We start from the raw sequence: 11,888 nt of genomic DNA on the forward strand, positions 1-11,888 counted from the left end.
AATTTCATATAATTCTTGAGAAATTTACATATTTACATGCACATCAATGCACTTAAGTGTGTGAAAAGCTCGAAGGAAGCGATTGAGAAATGCCAGAGATTCCAGAAAGTATTTCATTAAAAGTCTGCTGATGTGAGAATCTTGATAATATCTCCGTTCGAGTGACCCGAATCGTGTGCTCTCACTTCACTTGGCGCTCCGTGTTTCCATCTTGTGCTGAATGAAGATGTATCAACAGATAGCTATTGTCAAGTCATAAATCGATCTATGGGTGTATTATTGCCTCCTAGAGGCATCCGGCTTATTCCTCTTTCATCTCCCAGGCACATTGTTATCTTCCTGAGATGGTGCGTCCTTCACTTGTGGCAATTGTCATCTGCTGAGAGGCTGTGGAGGCACTTTGGTAATTTAGCACACCATCTCAGCCCCTGCCTTCGCTTCCCTTCGGCCAGGACCAATTACAGGGACATCCACTCCTTCCACATTCACTGCTGGCTAAGCCAAGGGGGAGATAATACGCCTAAACTGTAAACTGTGAGAATCAGAGACACTTTCAGGACGTTAGCCTTGCTTCAAACATGCGTTTTTCATGTATCATAACCACAAATTTAGGAGTCTTTTGTCTAGAAAGACGCCCTTTTTACTTGTGTGACCTGGAAGAACTTACAAAGAAACAATTATTTATCAAAATATTTGAAGTTTCCAGTGGATATTTTGATGTGATTTAATTTTCAATCGCTCTTTTGGATGCACTTTTGATCATAACCTCAAAATTATTTTGAAATATCTAGAAGAATCCTTAAAAAACTTATTCGGAATGTTTTATTTGAGCTGAAATTTGCTATTTTAAAGTAGAAAATCAATCAAACAACTCCAAAATTTGACAATTTTGCACCCTGAAGCAGTAATTTAGAGGTTATGATCAATCTTAGCATAATTAACACAGTTTAAAATTGAAAACTTGTGATCTTCAACAGATTCACGATGCACGATCGACAACAGATGCATCAATAGTAATTAATTTTGGAGTTTATTTAGCAGTAAAATATTGTCTTAAATTTATAACATAACCTAGAAAAATTCTTTTTCTCTAATTATTGCATTAATTCCTTGTGAAAGTGATTTTTGGACGCGCGATATTGAAAATATTGAAACACTTTTGCTGAATTGTACACAATTTCTGGCCAAAATATCTCCCCCTTGGGCTCAACACAGGGCTAAACATGTCCTAAGCATATTCTTGTGTGAATGGCGCAATATTGCATAGAGAGAGAGAGAGAGAGAGAGAGAGAGAGCAGAGAACATGGGAATTCTTATCAAGCTTCGTCAAACATTGGCAAAATGCAGTTCAAAGCTGGGAGATTTATTCGCAAATGAATATTGCATAGCATTCAAATTTTATTCCCGCCCAGAAATGCTGGAAGGTAATTGGATTTAGTGAAATACAAACAGCGATTGATTTCTCATTAATTGAGTATGAATGAAAAGCGGTGGCAAAACTTGTTTCAAACTCCACCCAAAATTCAATCAAGTTTCGAGAGGTTGAGAGACGAAGAACAAGATAAGATCATTATTTAATTGTTCTTCTTCCTCCACCTTGTCTTCGCCTTCTCTTCGACAATGTCTTCTTTTTGCCTTGTTCGCCATAAGATGTCCACTTCAAAGTCGCAGTGCTTGATTGAAGAGTTGAGACATTTAGTGAAAAACAAGTGGGTTTTGGCTTCTGAAACTTCGTCTTTCTCCCAACCTTTTGAAGGCTTAATGCAATAATTGGCAGAGTGGCGTTGTTTATTGATAAAAGGATTGGGGAAGTTAAAGGTGAACTTTGTTTACAATATATTATCCAGGAAACATTTGAAAGGCACGAATCAATACGGCGCAGAAATTGTGAGGAACTTTCTGGCTTCACGTGAAAAGGATAAACTATACATATATTAACTTGGCTGCGGTGTTTGACAGTCTTCGTGGAGATGCGATGGAAAAGTTATTTATTTGTTTGCGACAAATTCGAATCAAATCGATTTTTGCCCACTTCTCGTGTGGCTATCATGGCCAAAGACACACTTTTGAGTCAATATTATGTCTGGAAATAGAATCTTTCAGGAAATTCCATCTCATCTCGCATCAACACTCGCACCGTGTTGAATTTTCTCATGGAGAAAATGCGATGCCAAAGCCTTTGTTGAGTTAAATATCTAATGACTTTGGGGGATGAAATTCATGAGATCACATCATCATGATGACATTTGACGTTGCTGAAGTTGTTAAGTCAATTTCGTTTCATTTAGAAAGTACAGCAGCGGCAGGAAATTGTGCAGAGTTCGCCGTGGGAGAGCACATATTCATGAAAAATAGATGTCTTTCCTCATGTTTACCTCTTTTTCAGTTTGTCGCACATTCGACGCCTCTCAGCACACCTGTTTCTCCCTCTTGCCATCCAATTCCATTATCTCACCCCGCCAAGACTTCCCACTTTTGCATTTTTGAGGCTTTTATAATTTCTCGAAAATTCTGTTGGAAAGCATCGCACGATATTCAGGCTCTCAATCGACTCAAGGGAAATTATACACTACATTAAACCCCTATTAAAAATGTTTCATAGTAAAAATAGTCAATTTGATCAGTAAAAAGTGTCGTAAAAATACTATTTTTACTGTTTAGTCAGTAAAAACATCATTTTGTCCAATAAAAATATTAATTTTGTCAGTAAAAAAATAGTTTGCTGTTTGATCAGTAAAATATTGACTTTGCTTAGTAAACCGTCGTTTTTTTTGCAATGTAAAGATTGTACTTTGCTCAGTATTTTAATTTCTCTTGATTACTATAAATGTGAATTTATATTTACCAGGCATAAAATACTTCTTCAATCCGAGAATGTAAATAAATTTCCCAATATTCATGATAAAATATTGAGCTTTTAGTGTTGTAAAAAGAGGCTCAAGTTAGAGCGCATTTTCTATGTCACACATAATGGCGCATATGAAGATCATCTTTAATTTTAAACCGCCAAATTCGCCCCTATGAATGAACTGACATTTGCCGTTTTTACATAAATGAGACCATGAATTATAATATTTCCATCAAGAAGCGCGCCGTGACATTTTTTTCTCCCCCGTCAGCAAAGTGTGTTTTCCTTTTAATCTCTGGGCGCTGTTGCCCAATTCATTCGCGCTATTGTATCTCAAGTGTGTGTGTGTTTGTGAATAAATCGGACACGAAAAAATGAGGTGAATACCGAAAATAGCCTCAGCGCATGATCACTGATCGCTTCCTCTCGGTGGAAAAGTCACACATCGCTGTGGAAAAGTTGACGATCGTCCCAGAGGTCGACACAGTCGCCCCAAAAAAACGCCCACCGTCCGTTTTTCCATCTCGCGATCCTCGGGGAAAATTCTCAGTTGGCGATCTGTGGCTCCGCATGAGAGTCCACACGCGATCGGGACGCGTCCTTTGGATTTTCCCGCTGGATCTGAGTGATATTGTGGGTGTCTCGCGAGGACTTGTGAAGGAGTGCGAAGTGAGTTCTGTGGGTGTGGAAAGGGTGTGCAAAGTGTAGGGATTCTAGCGAAGCTGGAGGATATCAGCATAGGTAAATGAGAAATTGATGACTAGTGGAAATCCTCATATGCTTTAGCATGAAAAATATGTTTTTTTTTTTTAATATATAATCATCATCTCTATTTATTGCCATTCACGTACAGTGACTGGCAAAAGTGTCCAGACGTTGTGATACACAAATGTGAATCGCCACCAATTCTCCGAGTGTATTTCTGCTCATCACTGTTTTATACGAATTTGTTAACTACGCAGCAGTCAGTCTGAGAATTTTCATTTGCGGTGTGTTATTCTCTTTTCTGCTCCTGTAGTTGTTTCACTCCAAAAGTGCTCGTAGAAATCTTGGCAATTTTTGCTTGCGACAGCCAACTCACAGGCTATAAATTTAGAAATTACATTTTCCCAATACAAAAGCCACTCTCGGCAATCCTATCGCAAAATTGGCTCTGTCTCTTTCTCACCCTGTCTTGGCGAATTTCTTTCTTTCTTTTGCTCCTTTAAGGCGTGCAATATTCTCTCATTGCGTGCTATTTTTCCACCCAAAATGCGAAATCCTGTTGATGTTCCATTGAATAAAATTTATTTGTGTGAAAATGAGAAATCTAGAGTAAATAAATAGAGAGAATAAATGGGTGGAGAAAATCGCCTGACGACGAAAAGAAAAAAATCTCTTTGCTCGCAATTCTCTCTCTCACGATGATGATGATGATGATGACGCGATTGGAGTCTGTGAGCGCCAAGTTGAACATAAAATTTTTTGGTAAATAACATAACAGTCGGTGTGGACTTTCTCAAAATAAATCCCAATCACACTATGTAGTCACGACCGCGAAAGCACAGAAACTCTCGCTCACGTCACGCGTGAAGAAAGGGTGATCATTTCACGATAACAAATGAGCTCCACTTTTCATGCTCAATTTTTGCAGACGAGGCACTTTTCATGACCAATCACTGGGTATTTGTGGTGAATCAATTGTGTGGACGAGTCTCACCTTCAGCAAAAATAGCAATTAGGCGTGAGTGTCATTATCAAACAGTTTGTGTACTCAATTCAATTGCACACACACACGCCGAAAGAGAGCACTCAAAATAAGCACTCGTTTAGTGTTTTCATTCGCATCATGTGTTGTTTCTCTGGCCCCGCCCATCTAAAAGCCCCGCCCAGTTGCATGATTCTAACCCCACTTCTTGTTTCTCATCTCTCACTCCATCGCCAGACGACAGAGATGCCCGTGAATGGCGCTGCGAGCAAGGGTTCAGGGCCGTCAAGGACGACATTTAGGCCACCGTGGGTGAAGGACAAGGATGGCGACAAGGCTCCGTCGCCGTCGAAGCTCAAGTCTGCGGAGAAGAGCGAAAGCCCCAAGAAGACTGTTCCAGAGCCCAAGGAAAATGGCCAGCCGAAGATGAGTGTGAAACTGCAGTCGCGCGAGGTGAAAGTGCCCATCATGACAGAGACGAAGCGACCTTCTGTGCAGCCGCTGAAGAAGAAGGAACCACCACCGAAGGAGGAGTCAGAAGAGTCTGAGTACACATCGGAGACAGAGTCCTCGTCGGAGTCAGAGCCGGCGAAACCCCCGCCGAAGGTGGTGAAGAAGGTGGTGGAGACGACGAAGAAGAAAGCCGCTGAGGAGGCAAAACCGACGAAGAAACTGCAGCGAAATGACTCAGAAACGGAATCGCGATCGAGGAACAAGTTCATGGAGGAGGTGAAGCTGAAGCCGGTGCTGAAGAAAACGCCCAACGTCGATGAACTGCCCGAGAGGCCAAAGTCCATGCTCCTGGAGACGCCGGTGCTGAAGAAGGTGGTGAAGCCGGATCCGGAGGACTTGCCGGAGAAGCCAAAGAATCAACTGCCTGAGCAGCCGGTGCTGAAGAAGGTGGTGAAGAAGGAGGCGCCAATTGTGCCAAAGTCCAGCGAAGCTGAGTGGAATAACTTCCAGCTGAAGGGTGAGTTTAACATAGATTCGTCATTGACACTGACGGGCGAAATGAGAGGCAGAAGGAAACTCAGGTGTGGGCGCGAAAATAGATGTGCGACAAACGGACGTTTGAGTGAAAGAGCGGGAATTTTAATTAACAAACTCATTGGTGAAATATGATGGATTTTTTGGCTTGTTTACACACACGCGGTACTGAAATATAAATTAACACATGATGTTAAATGCAAATTGAAAAATTCACAACAATGTTCACGCGATGTGAAGCCAATAAATCCCAATGAAAATGGTTTATTTTGGACATTTTGGGTGTGAGAATTCCCAATTCAAGCCAATGCATTTTCACGTCATGTTGAATTACTTCATTTTTGTACTTTGTGCTGATGCGAAAGCATCTCTGGATGTGATTAAAGTGATATGACGTGCATGCCCGACCATAAAACTGACAAAACTGTTCACAAAAACATTTCAAAACTTCCCAATAAAAACATATTTTCCTCATCGCAATTTTCAATGAAGTGCGCAAATGTCAAGCAATTCAGAGAGAGAGAGAGAGAATGTTTAAGAGTTTTTCAAGCTCGAGGCAATTCTTCTTCGTGACCATTTAGGCAACTTTTAATAAAGTCCTAATGAAGCTTTTCAACTTTTTCCCACTCTCTCTCTCTCTCTCTCTGGCAGCTTTTCCCGGCGACATTTTGAAAATCCCTCCATCAATACATGACATTTTTCTTCGCACTTGTCAAGCCGAGAAACGAATGCATTCAAGGGGAATTTCAGCGTCTTTTGACATGGAAAAAGGAAAATATAACGAGAGGAAAAGAAGTGTTGACTTGTGTGAATAGATGTGAATTCGTTATCGTCAGCTCAGATGCAACAAAGTGAAGTTTTTGGCAAAATGCATTTTCTAAATGTATTCGCGCAGTGGAAATTGAGGAACGCGCCAATTGAATGTGGGCGCAACAAATTGGGTTATAAATATTTACACGCTTGACATTCATTCCAGATTCCCGCATTTTAGGACTTGAAAATAATTTCTAGCTGAGTGAAATTAATGGAATAATCAATGTTCAGTGAATTTTTACAATCAATTAGCTAATTTAGCTCAAAACCCCGCAAAATGCAGAAAAAACACTGGGACATTTCGTTTGTATTCTTCATCAATTTCTTGTATTCTTATTCATTACAAGGGGGAGATAACAAGCCTTAATCTGTACACCACTTTCAAACACTTCTAGAATCTGAAGTTTTTAGACTGTTTCCACATCAATTCCCAAATTAAAACGAATCTTTTAAGTTTCAACTTTAAAATGCCATTTTTGGACATCTTTTCCAACCATAACCTCAAAATCATCTGTTTATGATTTGCCAATTAACTCAAAGTTGCCGATTAAGGGTCAAAATTGCCCAGAAAGTTTTCCAAAAAAAAACATTTTTCAAGTCCACCTCAATATTTTTGAGGTTATGTTTGAGTTTAATACAATTTCAAGTGTTTCTTGGCATCAAATATTCAGAAAAGCACCATTTATTGTATAATAATAATTAATTCTGATGAAAACTAGTGATTTCTCCGACTTAAACATAAGAATTGATGTGCTAGAATCTGTCTTTGATTTGTTACATAACCTAGAAAAAGATAATTGTGATTATTTCTACAAGAAAATCGAAGAAAATCCAAAGAAATTCGACAATTTGTCGGTAAAAGAAGTAGTATAGAATGGAAAATTATATATTTTTCAACAATTCAACTTCTCAAGTACTTCTTCTGAGCTGTACACCACTTCTGATTGCGTTATCTCCCCTTGATTCATTATTTATTCGTCTCTATACGAGTTTCTAATCATAAATAAGTATGATTCAAATTGTAGGTTAATTTGAGTTGTAATCCTGAAATAATTAGACTGTACAGAAATTGAGGAATCATAATTTAAGAACTTAATTCGCTTTTTAAGCATTCCATTGAAGAGCAATTAGGAAATGATGAGTGCATTTCTAAGCTTTATCACTACTTTGTACATCATTTGCAAGCATTTCCCTTGAGCACAAATCATACACAAAACTGTATCACATTGATAGCACATTCATTTTTCATAATCCCTGCGAGAGAATGAAGTTGAGCTCCTCGTAGGGATAATGGGAAAGTATGTAGCAACTAATTCGAGACTATGTTTTCCTGAATAAATCATTACGACATCTTCTGCGAAAAAGGTGAAATGGGAAACATGGTAAATATATGTTGAGGGAAATAATGAGGAAAATGTGATAAAGAGTTGGAAATGTTATAGTTTCGTTCTCTCTCTCTTGTACTCCAACTAATTAGTTATTAAATATGCAAAATGTACACGTAGCCTAATTCAATTCCTTTCAAACATAGACGAAAGGGGCATGATTAATTTTCCTCTCTCTCTGCAATACTTCAAACGGCTTTCATTGTTCCTTTCACGGAATTGCCTTGTAGAGAATTCAACTGAAACATTACCCACGCATATAAAGTTATGGATTGGATTTACCTGGAAATCTTTAGTTCGTTGCTTCGGAAATTACAATGTTAGTGAATATGTCGTGGTGGAATTTTTGATTTCACTTTCATTAGCTTCATTGAGTTAGTTTGAAAACTGGTAATTATTTTTGTAATTAAAAATTAATTATTTCTCCTTGTTGGGCCGTTTTTATTATGGTTTTTCACTTTATTATTTATGAAATTCTCAATAAAGAGCATAAAAGGATTGGAATATTTCATATTATTCTCATAATATGACTGTGATTGATAAAAGAAAATGCAATGATTCTTTCTAAATCAACCCAATTTCACTCTTCAACAGCTCCACCGCCTCCTCCTCCCCCTATTCCCGGAATGCCGCCGCCGCCACCCCCGCCGCCCAGCGCCGGTCCGCCGGCGGACTTCGAGAAGAAGCCGCTGAGCAACACGCAGCAGAAGACGCTGGAGCGCCTGCGAACGCGTCCAAGACGCCGTCCGGACTGGTCTGAGATGATGGCGGAGGTGGAGCAGGGCAGGAAGCTGCGCCACGTCGAGTGCAACGATCGCTCGCGGCCAATCCTCACGTGCAAGTCCATGACGAAGGTCAAGGGGCAGTTCATATTCGAGACGGAGAAGGCGAATGCGCACAACGCTCTGCTGCAGCAGATTCAGTCGGGCATCAAGCTGAAGCCGACGAAGTGCAACGATCGCAGTCGTCCTGTTCTGCAGGGTCTGCGGAAGTTCAGGCGCCAGATGACGATTGAGGAGCAGATCCAGAAGTCCGAGTCCAGGGCCACACTCAGTGAGCCGCCGCCGGAGGAGGAGGAGGACGAGATGGATGACATTGACAAGCTGCGCGACGATCTGCAGAGCACGAAGCAGATGCTGGCGCTGGAGTTGAGGAACAAGGAGGCGCACGAGCGCGAGAACAAGCGCCTGCAGGCGCGGATACAGAATCTGGAGGCGGAGCTGGAGCGAGAGCGGTGGTCAGTGACTGGTGAGCCGGTGCAGAGGGTCAACACGCAGCCGGCGGAGGAGTTGGTGCAGTCGCTGAAGACGGAGGCCGAGGACGCCCAGAAGCAGGCGACGATGCTGGAGAAGAAGTATCAGGACACGGCGGAACAGTTGGACAAGGCGAAGACGGAAATTGAGGAGCAAAAGAGGAAAATTGCCATTCTGGAGAAGCAAATATCACAGGTGAGATTCCATATCGAAATCCAATTGGCCAAAGCTGCACTGGCGATTCATAGAAAGATAATAAAATAATAGAATACAGTATAAAAATTCCCAAACCGATACAAATTTATGGAAATTGGAGAATATTTGAACAATTTTGACAAAGAAAAAAGAATGTCACAAATTTCAACCCAATTTTTTTGTGAATTTTAAATAGAGAATTGCAATATCAAAGGCGGGATTTTTCCCATGTCATGAAATATTTTTTTTTATGAATCGCAATGTGGCAATTGATCTAATTTCGCGATGAGCTTAATTAACATACAGAGCTTTTTTGGGGTAATATTTAATCAATATCCAAAATCTCTGCATTGTTTTGTCGCTTCGACTAATCCACTGCTTGGTTAACACACGAACAAAGGGTTCAAGACCACAAATTCAGTGGCATCACTACTCATACGAGGAGGACGAGGAGGACGAAGAGGAGGAGGAGGACTTCCCCATCCACAGGCGAAGATCCTTCAGGCGTCAGGTATTCTGCAACCCACTCCCAATTAGTGAATGGAAGTCATTCTTTCACCTTCTCCGCCCTCACTTTGTCACTTTCACATCCACATTGTCAAAAATTTCCACAGAGAAATTACAGTTAATCAGCAATTAGGGCAATGGTAATTGAAAGAGTAACTTTGTAATTAAAATCAGCAATCTCGCCATGGTTAATTATATTCTCCACCGCATCTCGACAGTGCTAATGACGTTTTCTGAACCCTTGAAGTCCTGCAGGAAGTTTAACTCGAGGAATTCCTCCTCATTAGTGGCCATATTAAATGCATTTTTTCCTGTTTGCAATTCTCTCCTATTAAAAACTCTTCCTTGTGATGGTTTTAATGGAGTTTTGCACACTCTGAAATGGTGTGTTTTGCTTGGAGCAGGGAACTGGTCCGGGAGGCGGTGGCTCAAGGCGTGATAGTGAGGCTCCGCAGAAGGACAGCTCGCCGGAACCCGAACCCGAGGTGTCTGAGAGTGACGATGAGGAGGATGAGCAGGCCAAGGAGGAGCGCAGGAAGCGACGCCTTCAGCGAGAAGTGAAGATGCTTCAGACGAAACTAGCACGAATTAAGGACAAAGAGAAGGTGTCTAAGAAGGAGCGAGAAGGACTCAAAGACACAATGAAGAAGTCTCAGGCAGCATTGAAGTAATGAGATGATTTCTGCAGAGTGTGGAAAGATGATCTGATGATGCATCGTCCTTTTCAGGGAGGAGAAGAAGAAGTACCGCAGTCTCCAGAAGGAGGTGGACAAGATGGCGAAGCTGATGAAGGACGTGGATGTGGATGAAGATGAGGAGAAGGACGAAGATGAGGACGTTGAGGAGGAAGAGACAGAGGAGAGCGAGGAAGAGTCTGAGAGTGAAGAGTCCGGAAGTGATGAGGAGTCTGAAAGCGAATCAGAACCTGAGGTCTGACAGTCAAATTCACAAAGAATGTCCATCTAATAGTATTCTACTTTCAGGACGCCGAGGATGAGAAGAAGAAGGTGAACCTGGAGCCAAGGGTGAAGCGACACGAGGGAATCTTGGCGGCGCTGAAGAAGGGCAACTATCTGCACCAGGCCAACGTGGACCGTCTCAAGGATGAAGTCATCAAGCAGAGAGAAGCTTCGGAAATCATGCAGCGCGACCTCGATTCCGTTCTGTCTGAGCTGGGCTAAAGGTGGAAGACTGAGGAAGACCACGAGTGCTGCAGAATGGGAGAAATGCTCCCGGACAATGCTTTGGAATTTCCTTTATACCGCTTTCGTCAGGCTACAAGCTATACTTTTTGCATAAAGGTGTTTTTATTTAATTCTTTGCCAGGCGTTATGACACTTTGCAATAACACTCAATAATTGAAAGAAAAAAAAATTATACAAAAACATTACATTATATACAATTTTACTCTGCGTCCTTCAAAGCCTACCCAAAATATACCTTTTCACCTATTATTTCATCAAATTCAAGGATGAGGAACATTTGATATTTGAGATGACGTGAAAACATAATTGACGCGAAGCTCCGCCCCCGTAGAAGCCCCACCCACTTGTGAATGATTGCAATGCTACAGCAACAGTGCGCATATTATTTGGCAAACAGTTGTTACTTCGCCTCAAAGGAAAAACCACTCGTCACCATCATTATGCTTTCTCTTTGGGAAAGTGGAGCACACGTAATCTGTCTCATAATGCCATATCGTTGCTTCCACGTGCAATGTGGCCTTTGAGAGCGCATAAATTCTCCATGCTCTTGATCCTCGACAAAAAGCCGGACAGATTAGCATAAATTTTTCATATCACAGCGCTCTCCAGAGGGCAGATAGTCATCGCACTCGCGCCTCTGCACACTGTCGCCTCGTGGACACGGAAGGAGCAACAGCGTCAGAGCCGAAAAAAAGAGAGTGAAGAGCCAGAAGAAGTTGGCAAAAAGAAACCCAATCTGCCGCGGCCGCGAGTTATGGTGGCGAAAATGATGAGTGGCGAGATAAATTGATGGTGAGTGGCGAGATATGCCAATGAGTTGATCTCCTTATCTCGCTCTTGCGCCCAACTGACGCGGCCTCGCAGCATAATTATGTGTATCATGCAAAAATGCCTGAATGAGAGACAATAATGCCGAGACTCTGCATCGGCCCAGACAATGAACTCTTGTCATGTGCAAAAGAGCTCTTGTTGCTGAGGAATTTTTCACACCAGCAGCGAGAAAACTTT

At 41.5% G+C, this 11,888-nt stretch overlaps 1 protein-coding gene across 2 annotated transcripts; it reads left to right on the top strand.

The window, feature by feature from the left end:
* The first annotated feature begins 3,350 nt into the window (after positions 1–3,350).
* On the top strand, positions 3,351–10,975 carry LOC132256558 (titin). 2 transcript variants are annotated; one of them, XM_059753051.1, is made up of 7 exons: positions 3,351–3,589; positions 4,773–5,505; positions 8,315–9,168; positions 9,569–9,679; positions 10,080–10,342; positions 10,404–10,605; positions 10,659–10,975. In XM_059753051.1, exons 2-7 carry the CDS (start codon positions 4,782–4,784, stop codon positions 10,854–10,856), a joined length of 2,352 nt encoding a protein of 783 aa, XP_059609034.1. In that variant the 5' UTR covers positions 3,351–3,589; positions 4,773–4,781; the 3' UTR covers positions 10,857–10,975. The 2 variants fall into 2 exon arrangements, with proteins under 2 accessions (XP_059609034.1, XP_059609035.1); XM_059753052.1 differs by lacking the exon at positions 9,569–9,679 and having other exon boundaries at positions 3,353–3,589.
* The last annotated feature ends 913 nt before the right edge of the window (positions 10,976–11,888 follow it).

Source organism: Phlebotomus argentipes, unplaced genomic scaffold, assembly GCF_947086385.1.
Source record: "Phlebotomus argentipes unplaced genomic scaffold, Phlebotomus argentipes genome assembly contig_5, whole genome shotgun sequence".
NCBI classification, from domain to species: Eukaryota; Metazoa; Arthropoda; class Insecta; order Diptera; family Psychodidae; genus Phlebotomus; species Phlebotomus argentipes.

What these genes read in the sequence shown, in the direction of transcription:
- LOC132256558 (XM_059753051.1), top strand. Translation starts at nt 4,782, where the DNA reads ATGCCCGTGAATGGCGCTGCGAGCAAGGGTTCAGGGCCGTCAAGGACG. An exon ending in GAATAACTTCCAGCTGAAGG is followed by an intron (nt 5,506 to 8,314) that starts GTGAGTTTAACA and finishes ACTCTTCAACAG; the next exon opens with CTCCACCGCCTCCTCCTCCC. An exon ending in AAGTCTCAGGCAGCATTGAA is followed by an intron (nt 10,343 to 10,403) that starts GTAATGAGATGA and finishes CGTCCTTTTCAG; the next exon opens with GGAGGAGAAGAAGAAGTACC.